Consider the following 26,323-nt stretch of genomic DNA (forward strand, 5'->3'; position numbering starts at 1 on the left):
TTATAGGATTTACCTCCATTTCCAATATTGAGCCACGCCCCTCCTGCCCGCGGGGGGGTCAGAGCCAAAATTTATACAAGTACTGTTCCCCTTCCCCTAAGGATGTTTGTGGCCAAATTTGGTTACAATCCATGCAGTACTGTAGGACAAGTCAATTTAAAGGATTTACCTCTATTTCCCCTATTGGGCCCCCGCCCCTGCTGCCCCTCTGGGGTCAGAGCCAAAATTTATACAAGTTCTGTTCCCCTTTCCACAAAGATGTTTATGACCAAATTTGGTTATAATCTATGGAGAACTCTAGCAATAACATTATTCACACCTAAATAATTGTAGAATCACTCTATAAAAACAGTGATCGTGTACCGCTCCAAGTTGTGATTGCATCAGTGCCAGGCGGCTAGAGATTAATCCCACTTGAGTGATCACACCATACATGTGACAGGCGACCTGTCTTTTATTATGTCGCCATTTCAGGCGGGGTAATGTTTATGTAAGTAACGAACATGTATTGCAGTTTTACAATTGATTATCGCTGCTGATTGTTGATACAATATAACTTAGGTTCATTGCTAAACATTAAACAGTTTTTCCATGTTTTTGTAGTTGTAAGCAGCTTTTGAAAAAGAAATCGGCATTTTCGGCGATCGTGGTGTCCAAAAAATCTCAATTCGAGTTATACGAACATTTTATGTATGATTTTTGTCCTTCAGACCAAAAAATTACTTCGTGTTATTCAAGTTTTTCAAGTTTTCCGAATTTGAATTTTCCAAGTTTGTTAAACAAAGATAAAGAAGGAATTTGGCCGGGACCAGCAAAGTACTTTGTATTAAGCCGGGTTATCGAATTATCCAAGTTCGTATCAAGCAAGTTCCACTGTACATATAAGCGTCATCTCCAAACCCACCAGGTGATCATTATCAAATCAAGATTCATTACAAAGGATTAAAATATCAGTATTTGATAACTTTTCTTTGATTTCATAAATCAAATCATAATCATTAGTTGAAATAAAACAATTCTTCAACCTACCAATAAAGAACGTTCAGTTATTGCAAATACAAACTTGAGTTGATGTGAAATGTTCTTAAATCTACCATTAAAATTGCAGAATTTTTGTATCATATTCTATCTTTAAAACATTGCATTTGATATGTGTATTTGGCTCAGTAATGCTTAAGATGCTCCATCGCTGACAGACCATGAACGATACTCGTCATTTGAACAACAATTGGTGTTTAATTGTGTATATATATATGTCTAATTAGCACAAAAAATGATGTAACAGAGCACATGATTTGATACAAACATAATCACTGCCTCTGCCAGGATTCGAACTCGGGACTTCTGGGTTACTAGTCTGACGCTCAACCGATCGAGCTAAAGAGAAGTTCTCTCTAGGTGAGCGGTATTTTGTGGCTAGTATTCACCAGGGTTACATACTCCCCCCTCAAGGACAGAACTCATCCTCAAGTTTCCAGGGGTTAACAGCGATACCTGTGGGGCATGACTGAGCATTTCCTGCCTCTGCCATGATTCAAACTCGGGACCTCTGGGTTACTAGTCTGACGCTCAAGCGATCGAGCTAAAGAGAAGTTCTCTCTAGCCGAGCGGTATTTTGCGGCTAGTATTCACCAGGGTTACAATGATATGAAATACTTTATTTTGCTTTTGGTACATGCGCAGTCAGAACTTCATTTAATATAGAACATAGTGACACAGAATTTTTCCAGGATGCAATTAATTATTTCTAATATTTTATCTTGAAGTAAAACAAAAAGCTCAAACTTTCAAATGTTGGTAATGGCGTAAAGTAAATAACCTTTGTAACTGAAAAAATACCAAATCGTCTGATCCTGTTTTTGATAGTGAAAAAATACCATTTGTCAATGGTGGAGTATCTTAATAATTTGATACAACATATAAAGTAACAAAATTCCTATACAATGTTTGCCGCTCTATCAATGCTCTAGGCTATAATATATTCCACCCTTTACTGGGGCTATGATGAAATCCTTAACTAGCCCTGACTTACAGGTTTGAGCTCGGAAACATCCCAGCCCAGGTATTCAGCCACTGACATCATCTGGTTAACGATGGCATCCAGCTCCTACAACATATACAGGTAGGTTTTATATACTAGTACAATAAATATGAGCTATACGTGGCCATCGTTAAATAAAGGTATAGCTTCTCTATTGTTCTCATACATTTGACTGCAGGACTTGCACATCCATCTTATATATATCAAAACATGTTTATAATAATCACAATAAATTCATGATTATAACATAGTATTTTTCATCCTCCATAAGTTGTTTGTAATATATGTATGAAGATGTCTGCTAATATGAAATGATTTCATTTGTCCCTGGATGTTCGTTATAAGCAGGTTTTACTGTAAAATTTTTGTACATTTGTATCTTTGTAACAGGATTACTCTATCTAACAAACAAACATCAGAAACATGCTACTGTTGTCCATTTTCCATTGATATTGACAATAATTGCACAAAAATGTACTTTTCAATACATGTAATCTATGAAATAAATTGATTGGGCAGTGTACCCTTAGATGAAACTTATTAATGTTCTGTATGCAGGGGAATGTTTCACTGGAGAATCTAAGATCTAAAACACATTCTATAACTTTACATCACTGATTCCTGATGGCAGAATAAAACGATTTCTTTTTTGTGATCCTATGTAGGGAAGGGAGATAACTCTAGTTAGACTTACACTTGAGTCCAGCAGGCCATTACCATCAGCATCATACAGACGGAACATGACTGTAACAATCAACACCAAATCATTAATACAGTGATCTATAAATTATCATCACTTGCTACCTTAAGTACAATAAAGTATGTATTTTAACTGTGATATATGATATGCCTTAATTCCTTCAATATCAAAATTCTTTCATATCAAAATCATATTTTTGTATTTTCCTACCTAATGACATTTTCATGTCAGTCTAATTTTTAAAGAATTTAACGCCCGGGAAATTCTATTGCAAGACAAATCAATTAATCATCAGACAGTATGTAGTCATGCTTTGTACTCGCAAACCACCAATGTATGTATCACCTATTCAATGTCACAGCAAATGTCATATATATATATATATAGCATACACAATACAAAATGCAAAATCACGTGCGGTATCCAGCAGTTTGACATTTTTTTTCATATTTTACAGTATCATAGATACCCTGGAGAACCTAGGCTATTTTAGAGCTGCAGATCAAATAAATATGTGTTACAGTAAAAATGTTGATGTCAATAAAGAAATAAGCTTATATCAATATGATACATCACAACTTCCTTGAGGAGGTTATATATCTGATCAAAGCCAGAAAAGCATACAAATTACTGAGAGTGGCCTCCCTTTTAGTAAGGTGTATACAACTTACACTCCAGCTTGTCCTCAGGCCGGCCTGCTTCCAGCAGAGACAGATAGCACACCAGGTCCTTGAGATAAATGTGGCCCGACTTGATGTCAGCACTAGTCGACCTATTACGTACAGACTTGAGTTCCACAGCAGTACTGGCCCGCAGTAGGCTGGAATTGGACTGGCGCACCCAGGGGTCAATCGAGTCCATGGAGTGACCTGTCATACACACACCTGATATATGTCATCCACAGAGTTACAATTGTCATTTATAAACTCGCACAAGACACCCAGATTGGCTCTCACACCACATTCACAAAATCTATCTTACCATATTGGTTTCTATTTTGGTCTTTTATACTTCAGATTAAATTTCCTCAAACTGTATTTAGTTGTTCAGTTGATAGACATCATGTACAAGACTACATGATATTAGCTTGAGTCATGATCATTGTCTTGATGGTTGGAAACTTCGACTCAAAACATGATTTTGCCTCTCTTATACAGAAACAAAATTGACAGTTTTGCCATATTTCCATAAATAATAGTTACATGATAAATAGAATCTTATATATGGTATGTAAGAGCCTCTTCCTCTATCTGCATATAACCTGCTTGTTTAGAATCATTGAATCATGCCTAATCTTAGTTAAACATATTATTTAGATTTGAACAAGTTGGATTTGTTAAAATGAAATTAAAATGCTATCCTATATATTGCCATGATACATTAAAAGCCTATCCTATTAGTTACCATGAAACATTAAAAGGCTAGCCTATAAGCTACCATGATACATTAAAAGGCTAGCCTATATATTACCATGAGACATTAAAAGGCTAGCCTATAAGTTACGATGATACATTAAAAGCCTATCCTATAAGTTACCATATGATACATTAAAAGCCTATCCTATAAGTTCCCATGGTACATTTAAAAGGCTATCCTATAAGTTACCATGATACATTAAAAGGCTATCCTATAAGTTACCATGGTACATTAAAAGCCTATCCTATAAGTTACCATGGTACATTAAAAGCCTATCCTATAAGTTACCATGGTACGTACATTAAAAGCCTATCCTATAAGTTACCATGGTACATTAAAAGCCTATCCTATAAGTTACCATGGTACGTACATTAAAAGCCTATCCTATAAGTTACCATGGTACATTAAAAGCCTATCCTATAAGTTACCATGGTACGTACATTAAAAGCCTATCCTATAAGTTACCATGGTACATTAAAAGCCTATCCTATAAGTTACCATGGTACGTACATTAAAAGCCTATCCTATAAGTTACCATGGTACATTAAAAGCCTATCCTATAAGTTACCATGGTACGTACATTAAAAGCCTATCCTATAAGTTACCATGGTACATTAAAAGCCTATCCTATAAGTTACCATGGTACATTAAAAGCCTATCCTATAAGTTACCATGGTACATTAAAAGCCTATCCTATAAGTTACCATGGTACATTAAAAGCCTATCCTATAAGTTACCATGGTACGTACATTAAAAGCCTATCCTATAAGTTATCATGGTACATTAAAAGCCTATCCTATAAGTTACCATGGTACATTAAAAGCCTATCCTATATATATATGTTACCATGGTACATTAAAAGGGTATCCTATAAGTTTCCATGGTACATTTAAAAGGCTATCCTATAAGTTACCATTGTGCTGTGTCTGCACACTGTGGTTGGATTTCTTTGAGGATGAGCGTGAATGGTTGATGCCCTCGGAGGTGGGGTCGGACTCCCCCGGGGCCTTATCTGACCCAGGGTTATTTGTTGAGGGATGGCTGGATGTTGATGCGGTCCCTACAAAATTAAAATAAAGAAAATGGTTCATAGAAGTAATAGTAACAATTAACAATGATTTGATAATAAAAAGCATCTCTTAACAATAATAAAACATCATTAACATCTAGAAATAATTTACCCAAGTGTCTAGACTTTAAATCATCAAAATATTCCTTGGAGAATATATATCTTTATTTACAACCAAAAAACTAAGGCCCTCCGCGCTAGATCTTTAGATATAAAGGTGTTATCATTTGCAATAAAGGTGTGCAGGCTCTATGACATTTATAGAAAAAATGGACTTTAAATTGGGCATTATTTTAAAGCAGATATATGTTTCTGAATAAAGATTTATCTCCTTCACCTCGAATATGTCAAGTGAACATGTCAAAGGTGCAGGGCTTATATCTTTAACATAATTAATAGGGTCTAGAAATACAGGGTAAGGCATCATGTATATATCGGATGCCGGCCCTTATTTGGTATATGGAGACAGAGGGTAGACTTCCGTAGCTGAGCAGGTAAACTCACTTACCTGATATTGTAACTGTTAGTACACACACATACTTTCTCATCTCAAACATACATAAGTATACAGTATATCAACAGTTGGTGATATGGACATTTATACTCAAACTAGGGATCCTCAATGATCATGATAAAAAACCAAAAATGCTAGTATAATATAGAGACTGGTATAACAAATGAATAGTATGCCTTCAATTAAAAACAAAAATTGTTTGGATTAAGATTTTAAGCAATTTATACATAACTACATTATTTCATGTAATTAGTATATAACGTGGTGAGATACCATTGTAAGTAGAAATGCTTTTAAGTTCATGTAACATGCATAATTAACACTTTACTATACTACACCTGTAATTTCATTCATTAAAATTCTATTACTTTAGATGTCATAAAAAAAATAAATGAATATCTTCTGCATTGTCTAATTATAAAATACTGATGAATATCAATCTAATACATTTTCTAACAAAATCGCTATAAAGAATTATTCTCCTGATTTACCATCCCTTGATTATCTCCACTGTTATATCATCTGTGAATTATCTCCCTTCGTCTACCATCCCTGGATTATCTCCCCTGTTCTGCTATTCCTGAATTATCTCCGCTAGTCACTATCACTGAATTATCTCCCCTTGGGAACCATCCCTGGATTATCTTCCCTGGGTTGCTATTCCTGAATTATCTCCCCTTTTCCACTCCCTTGAATTATTTCCTTTGAGTAGCAACTCCTATATTATCTCCCCAAGACTAATTTCCTTGACCAAGAAACCCTGAATATTGTCTCATAACAAATGCCTAAACTATCATCTCTATTCACCAATTGCAATACATATTTCATCTCCCCGGAGCTTAAATTAAACATGCCTTAATTAATTACCTCTTCTATTCCTCCGTCCTCCACACTTTTAAGACCTTACTACTGTGTACGTATACAACACCTGTCCCTGTGGTCATTATTCCAGTTTGATCATCATACAATTTATAGAAGCTCAAAAATAAGGATAATTTTACAGAGAATAAACAATTGTTAAAAGTTGAGGAGGTGTTTACTGCTACCCAATAAAATTTATCTGTATTTATTTTGCAAATAATTCCTAAAAAAAAAACTTTTAAAGGTATATGACCACAAGTAATTACAATCAAATATTTATATGGTAATACACATATGCACATGACATCAGATATATTATTGCAAAGTAATGACAAAATTGATGTAGATAAACATTGTATAATGACTTCCCAATAAATATGTTATGCAAAAGATAATATGAAGCCCCTGTAAGGAATTACCTTAGTTTGGAATGATGACATGCTGACAATAACTTCATGCATTCAATGTAACCAAAAGAAAAGTTTCAAAATCATTCAAATCAGAGATCATTCACCTCCATACAGAATAATGCAATTTTACATAACTAATGAAATAAAAACATGCAGGTTTTCACAAAATTCAAATATGCAAAATGAAGTCAAAACTGATAAATTAATCACTTTTAGTTTTCAAGTGCTATGATTCCTTTCATTTTACAAATTATAGGTGCATAAAACTATTCTGAATGTTTTTTTTAAATGTGTTTATAATTTTTCTATACATACACAAGCTGACACCTAAGTAAATGTGCATATGAAACATTCAAAGGACTTCTATCAAAAAATGCTTGTAAATCTAATTGATCAGATCAGAGCATTGTTGTGAATGAGGGAAAGTAAAAGTGAATGCATGTGTAGGGATCTAATGGGTTGATAAAGGAAAAATGAGAAAGTGTAGGAGAGACATCCGAATTGATTAAAAACTGGAAATGTCTGTTATCCCTGCCTCAGTATATACAGTGAGATGGTGTGGGACAGGGAAGGACATACGCCATATGGCTTCATGACATGGGCATCTAAAGAGGGAGTGAATGTGTGCAAGAGAGTCAATGAACAAAGGTGAAAGTGTACTAGATTTCCGTAGTGACACATGATTTGAGATAGCAATGCCAAAATAAAAGACAAGGATGATTTATCAATTTATGACAAAGAAAATAAGTTAGGGCAAAAAAATAACTTCTTTTCATTCCCTGATGCTATATGTAAATCCTAACAGAAATGTGGAAGAAATATCTGTTCAGCAATGCCAAAATGTATGTCTTCTTAATTTTTGACAAATAAGATAAGTAAAGGCAAAAAAATATTTTGATTTTCTGACATATTTGTGAGTTGAGCATAACAAAAAGAAATGTGTCATCATTATGAAGTAATTTTATCCAAGTAAAAAATTGATTGGTACATACCATAACAAGCCATATAGAGTTGATAAGACTTAATCTAAGACTGATAATAAGAGGCTGAAACACAAGCAGGACATCTTACCGGGTAGATATATTATATATAACAGTAAAACTGTAAAAAATACTAGAATTGGCCAGTTGTAGGAAAAACATGTCAGTGGAAACCACAGAACCCACAGGCTGATAAATCATATTAACCTCAATTAAGGTCAATGATGTAATTAAAGGAATTTGATAACATTCCTAACTTTACAAGCCCTTTTCATTAAACATATAGACATCTTTACAGGTAGATAGAATCTAATAAAAACATTGATCACCTTCATTGTCATTTCTAGAGTATAAGGTGGAGAGTAATCTTTAACTCATAATAACAAATTCCACAACCACACCAACAATGTGTGAACAATAACAGTGGTATAGTAGGCACTGTAACCTTGGTGATTAATGGCTGATGAGTCCAACTATTTCGCATCAGACTAGAAATCTTCCTTCCTAAACAAAACAATACACTAGTAGATTAATTATCATTATCTGGAAAATCTCTTAAAAATTATCCGTTTTCTTATTCACATTTAGCTGTTTAAATCAAAATGATTGGTCTAACTGCAATTATACAAAAGCAAAATTAAAGTGATATATCAAAAATACATGAAATCGTAAAAAATAGAGTACACATATGTACATTTTAGTATGGGAAAAAAGTATAGATATAATGCATATGGCATCAATAATATGTTGGCAGTAGATATAGAAATATGTACACCACAGTACTGTATATATAGATACAAGTTCTAAGCTAACAGATTCCTGCTAAATAAGACAAACACTGACAATAGCACGCATCACCTAACAACTGTCACCATGACAACAACACGCATGAGTTAGTACACCTCTACCTGCTCCGCTACGTCGCCCCGAATCTCCACTGTCATGACGACTGTGTCCCGTCAGACTGTGTAGTTGTAGCTTCTCTGTGAGCCCATGAAGTTTTTCAGCAAATCCATGATGTTTTTCGGCCCGTTCCAAGTGAAATTCGGGGCCGATATGGGTATTGATAGGGGCACACAGGGTTTGGGACGCAGTGACTGCAGCCACATCCTTAACGTGAAATTCCTTACCCACAGTTCCTGTTTGTGGCGACGGTTTCTTCATAAACGACAGAAACAGATGCTTGCATAGTTCCTCTGGCACCTCTGCGTCAAGGTACGTCTCCATAAACAGACTGAATCCCTCATATCCGATTGGCTAAAAATACAGCGAGAAAAGTCATACAAATCTCATAACTTAGAAATGCATAACAGTGAAAAGATACAGCATATATCTGATTGGACGGAGAAACAAGGAATAAGATACAAACAAATAACAAGAAAATATTCCTGTTGAATGCCCTCACAGGATTGGAATCAAACCCAAGTCTCCACTGTCATAGTCAGGATCATTTCATGCAAGTTTCAGCCAAATCGCACCAGTAGAACTTGAGAAGAAGTTCAAAATGTGTTTTCAAGATGGCGGCTGTGGCGGCCATCTTGGATTTCGGATCGACCCAAAAAATAACAACACTTTGTCGGGACCATGTCAGGATCATTTCATGCAAGTTTCAGTCAAATCGCACCGGTAGAACTTGAGAAGAAGTTCAAAATGTGTTTTCAAGATGGCGGCTGTGGCGGCCATCTTTGATTTGGGATCGACCCGAAAAATAACAACACTTTGTCGGGACCATGTCAGGATTATTTCATGCAAGTTTCAGCCAAATTGCACTGGTAGAACTTGAGATGAAGTTCAAAATGTGAAAAGTTAACGCACGGCGGACGGCGCACGGCGGACGGCGGACGGGCGGCGGACGGCGGACGACGACGGACGAAACATGATGACTATAGGTCATCCTGACCCTTCGGGTCAGATGACCTAAAAACATTGATCACCTTCATTGTCATTTCTAGAGTATAAGGTGGAGAGTAATCTTTAACTCATAATAACAAATTCCACAACCACACCAACAATGTGTGAACAATAACAGTGGTATAGTAGGCACTGTAACCTTGGTGATTAATGGCTGATGAGTCCAACTATTTTGCATCAGACTAGAAATCTTCCTTCCTAAACAAAACAATACACTAGTAGATTAATTATCATTATCTGGAAAATCTCTTAAAAATTATCCGTTTTCTTATTCACATTTAGCTGTTTAAATCAAAATGATTGGTCTAACTGCAATTATACAAAAGCAAAATTAAAGTGATATATCAAAAATACATGAAATCGTAAAAAATAGAGTACACATATGTACATTTTAGTATGGGAAAAAAGTATAGATATAATGCATATGGCATCAATAATATGTTGGCAGTAGATATAGAAATATGTACACCACAGTACTGTATATATAGATACAAGTTCTAAGCTAACAGATTCCTGCTAAATAAGACAAACACTGACAATAGCACGCATCACCTAACAACTGTCACCATGACAACAACACGCATGAGTTAGTACACCTCTACCTGCTCCGCTACGTCGCCCCGAATCTCCACTGTCATGACGACTGTGTCCCGTCAGACTGTGTAGTTGTAGCTTCTCTGTGAGCCCATGAAGTTTTTCAGCAAATCCGTGATGTTTTTCGGCCCGTTCCAAGTGAAATTCGGGGCCGATATGGGTATTGATAGGGGCACACAGGGTTTGGGACGCAGTGACTGCAGCCACATCCTTAACGTGAAATTCCTTACCCACAGTTCCTGTTTGTGGCGACGGTTTCTTCATAAACGACAGAAACAGATGCTTGCATAGTTCCTCTGGCACCTCTGCGTCAAGGTACGTCTCCATAAACAGACTGAATCCCTCATATCCGATTGGCTAAAAATACAGCGAGAAAAGTCATACAAATCTCATAACTTAGAAATGCATAACAGTGAAAAGATACAGCATATATCTGATTGGACGGAGAAACAAGGAATAAGATACAAACAAAAAACAAGAAAATATTCCTGTTGAATGCCCTCACAGGATTGGAATCAAACCCAAGTCTCCACTGTCATAGCCACGCCAACAAAACCACACTCAAAGGCTTGGAAACCCAGGAGCTGTTGTTAAAATTTTTGATTTGATAGAAGTGTTCAGACAATGTCCTAAGAGTGCTGCCATTTCATTTTTCTCATGCACATGTATAATACATCAATTTTGATATACCAAAACGATGTAATGTATGATTTACTGTCGATTAGTACCTTCTGGTGATTGTAGTAATTGACAATAAATGGTACTTTTACCATCTTCATCATGGTGTCTTGAAATCAACATATTAAGTCTGTCTATTAAGACAACCCGATCATGAAGGACAAAGACAACATGGCCTTAATGGTCATGTGGTCTTTATACAATTCTGTTGAAATTGGCATTTGGTGACACAAAATATGTGGCCTTATTAATTATGTGGAATGTGTCAGACAGGACAGACACAGGGTATTACAATATGTCCCCATATTACATGTTGGATATATGGATAGTTTACAGGTAATGGAAAAAAGCACAGATGGGAAAATAATGTATTGAATAATCGACTGCCACTTGGTGGGTCTAAATCTCACCCCTTCAGAGTTGTATTTGGATAGTACACCATCCCCGTTAAATTCTTCAAGCACATCTTTAAGTTTACGGGACGAATCTGAAAAAAAAAATAACAATTAATACAAAAACAAAATTATTTGTTTTTTTTTATGTACAAATCAAAATTAAATACCAAAATGCCAGATAAAAAATTCAGAAACATTCTTAGTAAACCATATTCCATGCTTAAAGTCAGTTTTGGATTAATAAAATGCTCATGCTTGGAAAATTAAACCGAAATGAATTGTACACTTCAGAATTATCCATTTATATTTGTGATTTAGATAAAATTGTTCAGATCAAGATTCTTATTCAACCACAATCCAACTACCGGTACACTGTAGAGAATAATACGATACTGTATAGCGATTCGTGAGGTCAATCATTTTTAGTTTCCTATACGAAATATTATTATAAGCCTGGAGATTAAACTTTGTTGTTCATCCATTTCTATAAGTCTTTGAACTATTAATATAAGGTATGTCAATGATTTTTTAATATTTCGCTGGTATTTAGAATTCACAGATTTTAGTGAAACTGTAAATATTGAGAAATAAAACACGCACCTGAGAAATTTAACCTCACAATGTATGCTTCAATTTTCATAAAATTGATGTGGATGTAACTCCATATTGTTCAAAGATAAATATCAAACTTTGGATATTTCAAAAAATCAAATGGAGACATGACTTTTTCTACTTTGCAAGCATTTCAGTAATCCAAAACTAACTTATAGGTAATTAAAAAGTCATGCAATAACCATAATGACCAATAGAAAATTTATGCTATTATTAGACGTAATTAACATTCTGAAATTATAATTGGACAAAAATACACATTTAATACACGTAAATTTTGCACACAACATTTAAATGGAATTCCATAATCTACCAAAATATTAACTTATAAGCATTCAATTCTATTCAATAACCGTAATTTTAGCACAAAAATTTATCTTAATCATAGTGTTCCTCTGAAGCTCTATGTATAGGTGCAACAGTGAAGTGTTAAAACAAAGAAATATTCTACCCATTTAGACCTTGACCTTCTCTTTGACACGAGGTCTACATGAAATACAATTTGGTTTAATCTCAGAAAACAAAACTGTTTATTTTTGTTAAGGATTAGGCCTGTAAGCTTGATGAGTGGTGATTATATAGACAGAGAATAAGGTTGGCCTGCCCCATCAACTTGTGTAGGATGGAGGGGAGGTACAGTGGATTATATAGATTCAAGTGGAAATTTAGGGAATGCGTGTTAAGGGGTATGTGGTATTCTGAGATAAGAGGGTTTCTGAATATACAAACAAGCTTAAAGTGGTTCTGTAGGGTTATTTCAGCTATAAATAGTTATTTCTTTGTCAGACCATTATATGTGTTCACTCTAGCTATATATATACATGGTAGGTATAATTTCATCCTTTTAATCACAACAACAGCATGGTATCTAGGGCTTTTCGTAAATAGTTTAACCTTTTAACTAAACAGAGAGAATGGTCTGATCACTTTTGCTTCCATGATTACAGTTAAATCTAGATAGAAAAAGGGCACCAGAGGAGATACTGATCTGCTACATATATTGAGTTCTCCAAAACCATATGTAACTATGCATTTTGTTAATTCTTGCTCAACATTTGCTTGGACATGAACCTATACCAATACAGTCTCGGCATGTCTTGAAATACCGACTGGTGATTGGCCGATCGTTGTGAAGGACTAGCTATTGGTAACACAGCAGTCACTTGTTTCTTGATAAAATCCAGAGAGGCCATTGATGAGTTTTATTTAACACATATCCTGATACTGATTCCTTTATGGACCATACCATTATCAGAAATATAAGGGCCGATTCCTTTAATGATCATACCATTATCAGTAACAAGGGGTAGATTCTTTTGAAGGATCATACCATTATCAGAAATATAGGGGTATCATGGCAATTAATGTATACTGGAAACGGGAGAGCACTATACTCAATATAAACCTATAAATAAATGTTAGAATTTAATTTCCCATCAACAATCTTATATAAATCTATAAATAAATGTTAGAAATTTAAATTCCCATTGACAATCCAATACAAACCTATAAATAAATGTTAGATATTTTTTAATTCCCCATTGACAATCTAATGACACAGGATTTTATCTTCAACAGAAGAGTTCTATCAACAATGCTCATTACAAATACTGGTGACTTTTTCACTATGATGTACAAATATTGAGTCTAACACGAGTGGTTCCTTCAAGTAAACTCATTATTTTTACTTTTTATTTTGTTTATAATGCAAGCATGGAAATGCGTCTTATACATATTAATCATTAATTCATGCAAACATATTTTTCACGAATTGAAATTTCAATATTGTTTCCTTATTTTTTTTATTAGATTATTTCATGTCCGATCAACTAGTTAGTAAATGATATTAAATGCTTGAAAAATATTTGACCTAAAACAAATAGTGGTGGTAGCCATTTGTTCTGTATGTTATACAGCGGCATTACAATAAGCGTACGTGTGACGGCCAGTCTAATAGGAGGTTCCGTTGATTGGTAGCTAGTCAGTTTGCAAGGTAGCTAGTCAGTTTGCCAGCCACATTCAATGAGCTGTGTAAGAGTAGCTCTCATTGGCTGTCGCTTCAATGTAGGGGCGGAGCTAAACAGTCATAAACGTCTGTCGGCGATTACCAAGATCAGAAACGTGTACTGTACCAGTAGGCAGTATATACAATGTACATAAAATCGGCATTGTAAGCTTCTTAATGTAAAAAGATTACACAAAAACATTTTAATTACCTCATGTATAGACTCTGAATCAGCGCTACTCAGTGAAGTATGTATGGAAAGAGCTACTGTTATAGTGGTAAAGTCAGTCAGAAGTTGTACGGAAAAGATATCACCTGCTTCTTACTAATTATAACTTTACCGCAAGGTGTAGGAAACTAAATTGGGAACACACGACCACCGTGTCTTGTCAAAATATATTCCAATAAAACCTTTGGCACATACCTGGATGTTAGTAGGGGATGCTATTCCAGCTGTAGGTGTAGATTTTTTAACTTTGTCGCCAGTATTTAATCAGATAGATGCATTTGAATCTAGTGTTGACAATTTCTCGGCTAAATTTCAACCAACATTTTGTAAACTACTGCCGCGCATGCGCCAACCTCTGAGAACATTACCTGTGAGGGTCGCGCAAATATGAATCAAATTGAATTATAAGTATTTAGGCGATGCATTCAAACTCGGAGTCTACAACTAGAATAACATCCCCTACTAACACCCAGATATGTGTTAAAACTGTGTTTGATCGGAATATATTTTGACAAGACATAATCTATTGTTAGCTGTACTTGATTTGGTTTCCACACCAAACCCTTACAGCGGAAAAGTTGGGCAGAAGGTAATTCCTTTTCCGCTACAACGTAGCTAGATTCGGCTTTGACATTACATGTAACATTACAATGGATAGAAGAATAAATAGATATAAACCTCACATATTTATAAACACGATGCAAAATTTGATCCATTGGAACGTTGATAGATTAAGCTACAGTAAGAATATTTCCCCGAAGTTGAGAGAGATGGCCAATAATTTATGAACAACAAACCCTCAAAAAATCGCTTAGTAAGTGAAACAAAACTATTACAATTTTTTAATACAGAGATTGATTGTATACATTGTAAACATAATAAAATAGTACAAAAGGTGATCAAACACATTGTACAACGGAGTCGAGTTTGATTATCAAAGATCCACTAACTCCGCCTACTTCTCAACGTTGTCGGCGATCTTGTCCCCCCCCCCCCCCCCCCAATCAGTCAGGCTGCTGATGCTTCAGCCAATCAGCACCTTCGTTACATGCCAACTAAATCTAATCTACTGCATCAGTTACCAGCCTACTACATCAGCTACCAGCCAACGTGTCTATCGAGTGAATGATTGAGTGTTAACAGGAACACTTGTTGTAACGAAGATGTAAAATTAACAATTAAAGGCTTTAGTAATTAGTTAAATGAATTTGAGCAGGATTATCATGTGCATTTATTAATATGCAGTGAATATATATACGTGTAAAATTCAGTATAAAACCGACATCTGATCAGGGAAAATTCAGTGCAATATATAGCCATGGTCACAAACCAAATCTAGTGTGCTAAGTGAAATACTTTGCTCAAAATTAAAGAAGAAATCAAAACAAAATGAATAATTGCAATGTCGTAATAGAGGATATGAAAATGTTCCTGTTTTTACAAATCATAACCTTAAGTTAAGTGGATAAAGATAAGAAAATGCATGATTAAAAAATTACAGCAATCTAAATGACTAAAATTTTAAATTCTATCAATATATTTGATTTCAATGGATATTAAATATCAGCTAATTATATACTCTTATTGCAAAAGAACATTGACTATGACTATATATAATGTTGTCTTGGGAAACATTGCAATAGGCAGAGTGATATAGGAGATACACTAGTCACTCTAGAGCTCACAAAAATAACATCTAGACTAGCAATCTCAGCTGAAACACGCGTTATACATAACAGAAAATCTGATAGTTCCTCATTATAAACATTTATTAATGTCAATATTCCGTACTGTACTTTTTTTTTTACAAATATTGCATCTGGGAAGCAGATAAACTCAAATTTTCCTGTTTTACCATATACTGTAATTAATTTCCATATCTCTAACATATCGATCCTCATGTAGATTTAAGAATCAGGAAATATAAAGTCATCAACATTACATCTTCTTCAACATAAAACCTTATCAGACACTAGTGTAATACTAATTTCTTCTTACAGCAAAATTGTATTTCCTAAAGTTTTCAAACATTTTCATTTGGAGACCCAGTGAAGAAATAATTTCAAATAAAAGAAATTACTGCCATGGGCTTTGTATACATTTTTCAATGTAATTCTAATAAACAGATGTGTTTTCATATTTCACTCTAATTCTACTGATAAAATATTTATTGGTAGACTATGTTTTAAATGATATCGAGTGATATCAGAAAGTTATAGTTCTGTGTGAGGAGATCATTCTGTGTCTAAAACTACAATCTTTGTCACACAAACTACTCAGTGAGTTCTCTAGCACAAATCAGTTAGTAAAACAGATCAAGATGGTCTGTCATTTGAAAAACAAGAAAGAAAATATCTAATAAAGGTTAAGAAAGTGTCAGCTTCATGAATAGTCATATGAGTTTATTATATATAGTTAGCAACTCTGAAGCACGTGCCTTGAATATTCATAAGGGCCAGATCTCAATTAACAGAGAGCTATTTTCAATAATTTGGAGAGTAAATCAGTTAGGAACAATATTTGAAGCATCTTGATGGTCAGCTAGCGACACTGAAACATCATGAATAATTCATGAGTTTCAGTTGGTAACAGAATCATGAATATTCATGAGAATCACCTAAAAACACATAGACGTCTTGAATATTCATGACTTGTGACCAAGCAACACAGGGGCTTCATGAATTGATCCATAAAGGTCTCTGGGAGTAAAGCTAAAGCATTTTCAACATTAATTTGTACAGGATTGAATAATTGTCTTACATCCAATAACTTAAATCAACTGCTAATTTATATCAATTATAAGTAAGCACAAATTTTGACCAGGTCACCAATTATTTACATTAATTAACAAAAGAAGAAAACTGGAAATTAGAAGTACAATGTTAAAAAGTTGAAGGAGATTGTCTTGTAGCTGGACCAGTACTGAGGATGTGTGTTCTGTGTAACAGAAGACAAATGGCATGTCACTGCTGCAAAGCTATACAGATCAAAGAAAACAGGATTCCAGCCCGACACACACCTGTCTATCTAACAGTTCTGCTGAGGACAATAGTTGGGTACACACCGAAAGTTTCTGGTCAATCTGGATCCTTTGTTTTATCATCAAGGAAGCCCAAAAGCAAAAGACTTATTTTTTATGGATCTGGATATAATATATATTGAATTTTTGAATGTCATTGTGAATGAAAACTACTCTACTACAATTAAGTAAGAAGAAAATGCATGAATAGAAATTTATGATAGGGTCATATACTTCTCCGGAGAGCACTACAACACTATTCTGTATTTGCATATTACAGAGTTATCTGCCCTTGCAGGTAGGTATTGATAATTGTGACATCATGTGTTTGCCAGCATTACATCATACTTTTCGGAGAAAACAACATAAATTGCACTAAAAAAATGACCTGATACCTAACTACAAGGGAGCTAACAATATGAAAAGACAGAGTATTGTAAACCAAGAAATTCTTGTGGTCACTTAAATTCGTTTTTTCATTCCCATCTACATTTTCACAGCGATTTAATTTCACAATTTTACAGATAAATCGCTCTGTAATACTAGTAGCTGACCTTTTTTCATGTGCAATTATTTTGGTAAATTCTACTTTTTCTATTTATAGATGGGATTATCGTAGAAATGACCATTGTAATGATGATCCAGCTGCTGTACCTTTATCAGTAATTCTCACCTGTGTAACTAACCACACCTGGTATTGATTCACCTAGATATGTGAGAAATGCTACCAGCCATTATCAGTAAATCCTGATCGTTATACATGTATCATTAACTTGTAAGATAGTGTTGTCGTGTTGCTTATGTAATGTGGATGTGATCCCCGTACTATCACACCATATGTAACATAATGTACTGCCTACTTCAAAGTCAAACACCGGATATTACAACTAGGACATGAGAAGTACTGAATTACCACTACCTAATGTTATCATGGATTTCTCCACTTATGAGCTATAATAAGGTCATAAGTTTGACTAAAGGATCAAATGTGAATTATTTTGGATACTTTGTTATGAAATAAGTCTTGAAAATACTTAATATAAATTCACAGAGTAAAAAAGTAACTCCAAGTTGAGTTTAATAGAAGTACATGAAAACATTTTTGATATCTTTGAGGACTAAATCTAGCAGCTACAACAAATTAAGATTGATTCCATACTGCCTTACTTCCTTCCTACACTATACAGACATCGTATTCTCAGTAATCCAGCCGCAAATATGTTATCCCAAAAAATAATAAGCAATATATAAATTGTATGAACTAAAAGTCAATATTGCAACATCCAGTAACTACTACCATGTTGTGTTACCCTAGGATTTCAGACCAGTAACCACTACCATGTTGTGTTACCCTAGGATTTCAGACCAGTAAGCAATACCATGTGTTGTGTTACCCTAGGATTTCAGACCAGTAAGCACTACCATGTTGTGTTACCCTAGGATTTCAGACCAGTAAGCACTACCATGTTGTGTTACCCTAGGATTTCAGACCAGTAACCACTACCATGTTGTGTTACCCTAGGATTTCAGACCAGTAAGCACTACCATGTTGTGTTACCCTAGGATTTCAGACCAGTAACCACTACCATGTTGTGTTACCCTAGGATTTCAGACCAGTAAGCACTACCATGTTGTGTTACCCTAGGATTTCAGACCAGTAACCACTACCATGTTGTGTTACCCTAGGATTTCAGACCAGTAACCACTACCATGTTGTGTTACCCTAGGATTTCAGACCAGTAACCACTACCATGTTGTGTTACCCTAGGATTTCAGACCAGTAACCACTACCATGTTGTGTTACCCTAGGATTTCAGACCAGTAACCACTACCATGTTGTGTTACCCTAGGATTTCAGACCAGTAAGCAATACCATGTTGTGTTACCCTAGGATTTCAGACCAGTAACCACTACCATGTTGTGTTACCCTAGGATTTCAGACCAGTAAGCACTACCATGTTGTGTTACCCTAGGATTTCAGACCAGTAACCACTACCATGTTGTGTTACCCTAGGATTTCAGACCAGTAACCACTACCATGTTGTGTTACCCTAGGATTTCAGACCAGTAACCACTACCTGTTGTTACCTATTGTACATGTGTGCTGCTCTAGGATTTCAGACCAGTAACCACTACCATGTTGTGCTGCCCTAGGATTTCAGACCAGTAACCACTACCATGTTGTGTTACCCTAGGATTTCAGACCAGTAACCACTACCATGTTGTGCTGCCCTAGGATTTCAGACCAGTAATCACTACCATGTTGTATTGTCCTATGTCCTTACAGCAGAACTGGGAGACAGTCAGAGGATATCAGAGACTGAAAATCCAAAGTGATTAAACCAATGATGTTAAAAGTGGTGTGAGTCGTAGGTTATAAATAGTGGTACGCGTCTTACCTCCGCCACTCTCCTTACCTGTTCAACATTTACAAATAAAGTTTACAACAATACCTCGCTTTCATTATCTAGTGACCAATAGATGAGACCTAAAGAATGGGAATGGGCCACGTAATCACCAATAGAAATTCTACAAAAAATACAAAACATTACTCCTATTCATTCCTGTTTCATAATGACAACAGCCTGAAACAAAGGTCCATAGGACCTGCATCGCTTATCTACAATCTACTGATCTATACATACATTTGTGTGAAGTTGGCTTTGTCTGATGCCTTTGCTTATTACAATAAAATATTTTGAAATGAAAATACATTAGCAATATTGAAAAGAGCTGTTCTTTTATGAATTAAGTATATTTAGCCTTGATGACACAGAATAACGGACAAGACTATTATCATTTATTTTTACAAAATTGATGATCTTGTAAAACTCTTTTTCAATCTCTATCAATTAAAGATTTTGAGCAAAGTGCTGGTTTTAGTAATTTTGTGACATCATAACATGCCGTGAATGGTTACATGTTCAAGTGATATGATCATTGCACCCTTCAACATATGTAAGTTATACCCTGTTAGCTAGGCAGAGGTCACAATTCAAATTCCTCACACTTTCATTAATTATCTTAGAACTATCAATAATTGTTTTTCATTACCAGATGTAAAATGAAAAATAAAAAGACTTTTGACCAATTTGGTATATTTTTGTTACATCAGAAGCAAGCTAGATTATAAATTAGCAATAAACTAAAAAGACCTTAAGTTAGACAAATGATGATAACTCTAGCCCATTTACTACAGAGCTGACGATAAATTCTTTATTAGTAAATTTGAACTTCACAATGAATGTGCAGGGGCATTTCAAAACTCAAGCAATAAATATCATTGCAACTTAGAATTGAGAAAATTCATGAGTCATTCAACCTGGAATTCCAAACATTATTTTTGTAAAACTGTGAAATAAAATTTGACATAATTTGACTGTACTATACTGTCTCAACCCTGACCTGACCTAGATATGCACAGCTGTAAAACAAACTATAATTATGTTATTTACTGATGTATTTTTCAATAAAATGATCAATTCTAAGGAATTGATATTGTGACCCTGGCCAACTTTGACCTGGTGAACTTAACAAAGCCTAATATTACAGATAGCAATATCACATGCTTCATCTTCAACTTCATATCATGTCCCAAAATAAAGAAATGTGGCGAAATAAATCATACGTGAAAATTTATAAATAATTTTGAAAAAGACAAAATTGTCAGAATGGAAAAATTTGAATTTATAGACTCACCAGTATTATAAATTGTACCCTGATAAATAAATATTCCAATTGAGTTTAGTATATTGAGATCAAGGGTGGTTAACAAACAACACTAAACACATATATGTCATACACAGGATAACACAAATACCTGTCCTTGTCTTAGCTAGAGTTCAAACATAGGTCAAAAAAATAAAAAAAAATAAAGAAAAAATACAAAAGGACATTAAAAATGAATAAGGCAACAACATTGATAAGGAAAGGTTCACATTCAAACAGATTGAAGAAACCTATACAATATAAGTTATCTGCCCCTACACCATCATGCAACATCCGACACCTACCAAAATGCATGCTAAGAATTACATCTATTTCTAACTCAACATGCGCAATTACACCATTCAATGTTTATATAACAATTTTTTATTACTTTCTTCACGGTACAGTTGATTATTAATAATTATCACTCAATAAGAATGATCTCCTTTTGGTGAATAAATCAATTATCAAATTATTCAAAGTTATCTCCCCTATAGTAAAACAGCTATCAATATATCCCACTTATCTCCCCTTGTTACAGAAGAAAGTAACTATATTCCCCACTTTAGAGGTACAGCTAGCAGCTATCAATCTATTGCACTATTTGTAAGCATACTAGTTTATCTCCCTTAGTAAAGCTAGCTAAGAATATCATTTTGACCCAATACAGTTATCCACCATAACTTGGTACCAGTTGTATTCTCCTTGTACAGCAAGTTAACTATCGATAATCTTCTTCAGTATATAAGATAACTATCAACCAATCTCCATTATTTCCCTTGGTTTAGCAGGATAAAAATCACTTCATCAAAATTATCTCCCTTTGTATAATAAGACAACTTTCACTCTAGCCTACATTTATCTCCCTTTGTAATAGTCACAAAACTATCACTAGCATCTAGCAGCTAAATTCTAAATTATTTTAAACTGATTAATGTTATCTTCCAGTAAACTTAAAACAATTCTTGTGACAAAAGAATAAGCCAAGTCCATATCATTACTACTATAAGTCTAGACTGTAACCTCTATCATGATGACAAGACTCGGTGATAAACATCTATTTCAAAAGTAATATTCAGGCAATGATCACATAGATACTGTTTATCATTTTGTGATCACAAAAATATCTATCATGAATATGTGAACTTATAAACTTGCTTTCCAAACAACAATTTATTAGAAAATAAATTCCAGATATTACAGATTAATGTTTCTTTTTTTTCTTATTGTGACTTCCTGACACTTTTTTTCTCATTGTGACTTCCTGACACAAACATTTTACCAATGGACTATACATGTAACTCACAAATGAACTATTAAAAAAATTTGTTCATGCCTGTACTTCACATCTTATTTGTTTTGACCGGAAGTAGATCAGAATGGTACTCACATGAGGTATACTCCTGAAGCTGGTGGAATTGAGCTGGACTTAGTTTTTGCCACTGATACGCCATACCAACATCTGTTGACTGTTTCTCATTATTTCAAGTCAAAGGGAGATTATCCATGCTTAGCTGTTAAAATAAGTGTAAAGTTTTAGTGGTTGACTTTACCTTCAAAATAATATACAATCTGGTGTAAAAAGGTAAGCAGGCAATTTGATTTTCTATGACGTCGGCTATATTAGTGAACATTTATTGCCTATCAGCAGTGTTTTGGGAGGCTGCAGTATGTCTGGGAATTCTTTCACATATAAGTCAAATATCTATAGTACATATGTGTAACAAGTTGAGGTATGTTAACAATGCATTTGACAAGAATAAGACAATTATTTATCATATGTCATCAAAAGGGGGAGTGGAGTGGTGCATGTGTGTAATTTCTATGAATTCACAAATTCTCCCAATTTCGCAGAAGATAATGATTCCTTTATAGATGGATCTAGAGTCAGCTCTAACAGCAATGCTTTAATTCATTCACTCATGAACGCATTTAGACTCTTCTAAACAAAAGACTAGCCCAGTCCGTTATGAAGTTTCAGGGGTGAATGAAGTAATGTGAGGCTATGTATTGTAATGTATAAGAGACTAATGTAGAACTGTGAATCATATTAAGTCTACTTTTACAATTCTTTGCTATCATGAACTAAAATATGTAAATTAACAAAGATGTTGTGGTTCTATAGATATTTAAATTCTTCTAACTAAAGAAAGCACTTTACAGCGGCAGCATCGAAGGTAGAGCCCGAAGGTAGAGCCTGATAAACCAAGGCTTTAAATGCACTGAGAATATCCGCTGCTACTGGTCAACAATGAAAACATATACTCAGGGAAAGTTAGCACTTCCAACAGATCAATACCAAATTTTATATATCTAACTTGCAATAGCAAACAATGGTTATATCTACAATATGTGGGAAGGAGACATTTCATAATGTATGACTAACAACAAGAACAGCCATGTAACAACTCATATTCACAACAGCAGGCTTTATTTAAAACAGGTCACCCACATAGTCTGTGTCAATACTCCTACAACTTCTTATTTTCAATATATACTATATAGCTATAGTTCTATTATGGCAATAAGCTTTGTATAGACATATAGGATCCTGGTCACTGAAATGTTTCACAATCTCTAACCATCAATATTGTATTATTTTCAATGTGCTTTCATTTAATTTTTCATCACAATTAATCACAGCATTCTTTTGTAACTTCAACAGAAATCGTTGATAGTTACCAGTAATATACAATAAAGGTCAATTATCTTATTATGCTGTTATCAAACATATATCCTTTTGTCCAATTGTTAGCTGACTCTCTCTTATTTGGTTTCTAGGTAGAAAACTAGTTAATTTGGTTAACATAGCCATGAGGGTTTAAAACGACATCATTTTTTACCTAGATTTATGTTCTGAGTTTTATCATCTTGGACTCAGATTTGCTGGGTTTTTTTTATCCAGATCTGTATATTGATCAAGTTAAACCATTTTTGAGCAGAAATTGCTGTTTTGTGAACAGCAATCAGTTATACCATTTTTGACATAGATTTGTGTGCTGTGTGTCATGGACACAGGACACTTACTATTGCTGAGCTCCAGGTTCTATTCTCCTTGCACGTTTTCAGGAGTCTTTGCATAACTTTTTATTTATTTATGTCTTTTTATCAACTGAAGTTTCATTTATGATTTCATCATTATGTATCTATTGTTTTCAGCTGTATATATATATATATACCCAGAGCATAAGTGTCAGATATATGGTTAATATACCTGGTAGGATGGTAGCTCCCTGAAACTAAAGCTCGCACACAGTTTCCTTTATCTATTCATCTTCAGCATCACAACCTGAAACATAAGAAGAAACAGGACACATCGTTAACCTGTATATGGACAGTCTTAATACACATACTTTAAAACTACTTTAAATAGAATAGACAAACATAGGGATTTTTGGTGTCTGTGTATATACCTATATTTCAATGATGTTTGGTTATAAGTATGGTTTTTGCCATCTTTGCTAGCCAAGAGTTACGATCCCATAGTACCGACCTTTTTTATTAGTATAGTAATTATATTATAACCCCTTGCTAGCGAAGGTGGTTTTTATCCGTAATTGAAATATTGGGCGGCCCCGGTCCAAAGAAACTTTTTGTAATCTAGGTAGGCGTTGATTTTTTATATTCATTTTACATCAAATATTTACTGGTATTATCTTACAGAACACCCAAGTAACATAATGGATATAACATTTCTGAAAGTGGTAACATGTATAGCTGTGTATAGTGACAAACTGGTTTTACAACAACCAGTAAAATATCACATCAAATATTACACCTAGATCCGGTCTAACCTTATAAACATGTGTGGTTTTATGGATATTCAACAAGTCATGTATTTGGATGTCCCTTTACTTCAATAACATGCAAACAAATCCCAAAACAGGAAGTTAGGATTAAGAGATTCAGATTACTAACTGATATAATATATGGCTGTCTTCCTTTAATTTTTTAAATTCAAACTAATAAGACTACATGTGTTTCTCTGTACTTTTTCAATAGTCTACCATATCAGAAGCTTATATTTACACATTTCTTATATGACATGCTTCTTAGTCTTACTACACCTGATATATCTAAATCACAATTCTTTCTCATAGTGGAGTTATTCCCCTTGCTATAACACGTACCAATGCCACTATCAGTATGTTGCATTTGCCATTCCTAAATAAAATTACACAATTAAAAAAAAGATTGATTTTGATATTATTTTGTAATTGTAATCATTTATTTAGGACTGTGATATTGATGTAATACTATACTGGGTGTGAACTTTTATGTTGAAATCAACACCGAGAAAAACATCTAAGTCACCAAATCTTGTCATGAATAAGATAAGATAGAAAACAAGAAATTCAGAAACACCATACCAAACTGTAATTCCATATCTTGAACACTGATTAACAACACCAAAATATCTAATTTTACAATTTTTACCTTATTTCATGTTTGATGTCCTACATTTCATACCAACTGTTAAATTCATCAAGCAACTGCCGTTCTAGTGATATGAATGCCAGTGGCAAATGTTTTGCTAGTTGTGAATGCCATGTTTGTGGTTAAGAGGCTAAACTTTTTTAGTTTTACATGTGAAGTGAATACAAGCCAGTGTCTAAGTGACAAATTACTTAAAAAGGCCGCATCACTCAACTGTAGATACAGCTGACATATGCGCCCAGTCCAGGGCGACTTTATAATGGTAAGAAATCACTAGGACACACACCTAATCATTATATTTCACTGATAAACTTTTTACACGACATAATCTGATAAAAATCTCCGAAACCCTCACAAATAAATCAGTAAATGACAGATCAGAGACATATCTATCTGTAAACAGTTAAAATTGTGCAAATAGAAAATACGGCAATCATGATCAGGTCTATGCAGGAATTAGCACGTACTCTATACATGTTTTAACAACAAAACACAACTGTGCTATATATAGATTTTTTTTTGTTCTCAAAGATAACAAAATTATATTGTCAAAGCAGAATGCAGAGACAGGATTAAATCAAAGTCAAGATGAGCGGTAATGATTCACAAACTTTTAATAAAAACCAAATAAATATTGAACATCGCTAGGTGGGTCCCATTTAGTCAAACATACTGAAGTTAACAGACATTGTTACATTGTTGCCGAGATGTTAATATCGTAAATATGTAATGTATGTCCGAACT

General features: G+C 34.3%; 1 protein-coding gene across 3 annotated transcripts in view; it reads right to left on the reverse strand.

Moving 5' to 3' along the window:
- LOC138320702 (diacylglycerol kinase beta-like) overlaps positions 1 to 26,323 on the reverse strand; it is an 85,733-nt gene that overhangs the window by 27,608 nt on the left and 31,802 nt on the right. For 2 of the 3 annotated variants that reach the window (XM_069263870.1, XM_069263869.1), the window contains exons 1-5: positions 9,122 to 9,243; positions 5,071 to 5,217; positions 3,413 to 3,610; positions 2,736 to 2,785; positions 2,033 to 2,107 (exon numbers count right to left, since the gene is read on the reverse strand). In XM_069263870.1, the coding sequence (XP_069119971.1) occupies positions 2,033 to 2,107; positions 2,736 to 2,785; positions 3,413 to 3,610; positions 5,071 to 5,217; positions 9,122 to 9,218 (567 nt within the window). In that variant the 5' untranslated portion in view covers positions 9,219 to 9,243. Of the gene's footprint in view, positions 1 to 2,032; positions 2,108 to 2,735; positions 2,786 to 3,412; positions 3,611 to 5,070; positions 5,218 to 9,121; positions 9,244 to 10,504; positions 10,854 to 11,584; positions 11,662 to 22,532; positions 22,657 to 24,356; positions 24,432 to 26,323 lie in introns of those variants that run through there. The other variant, XM_069263871.1, reaches the window with a different exon arrangement.

This window comes from Argopecten irradians, chromosome 4 (assembly GCF_041381155.1).
Source record: "Argopecten irradians isolate NY chromosome 4, Ai_NY, whole genome shotgun sequence".
Taxonomy (NCBI): domain Eukaryota; kingdom Metazoa; phylum Mollusca; class Bivalvia; order Pectinida; family Pectinidae; genus Argopecten; species Argopecten irradians.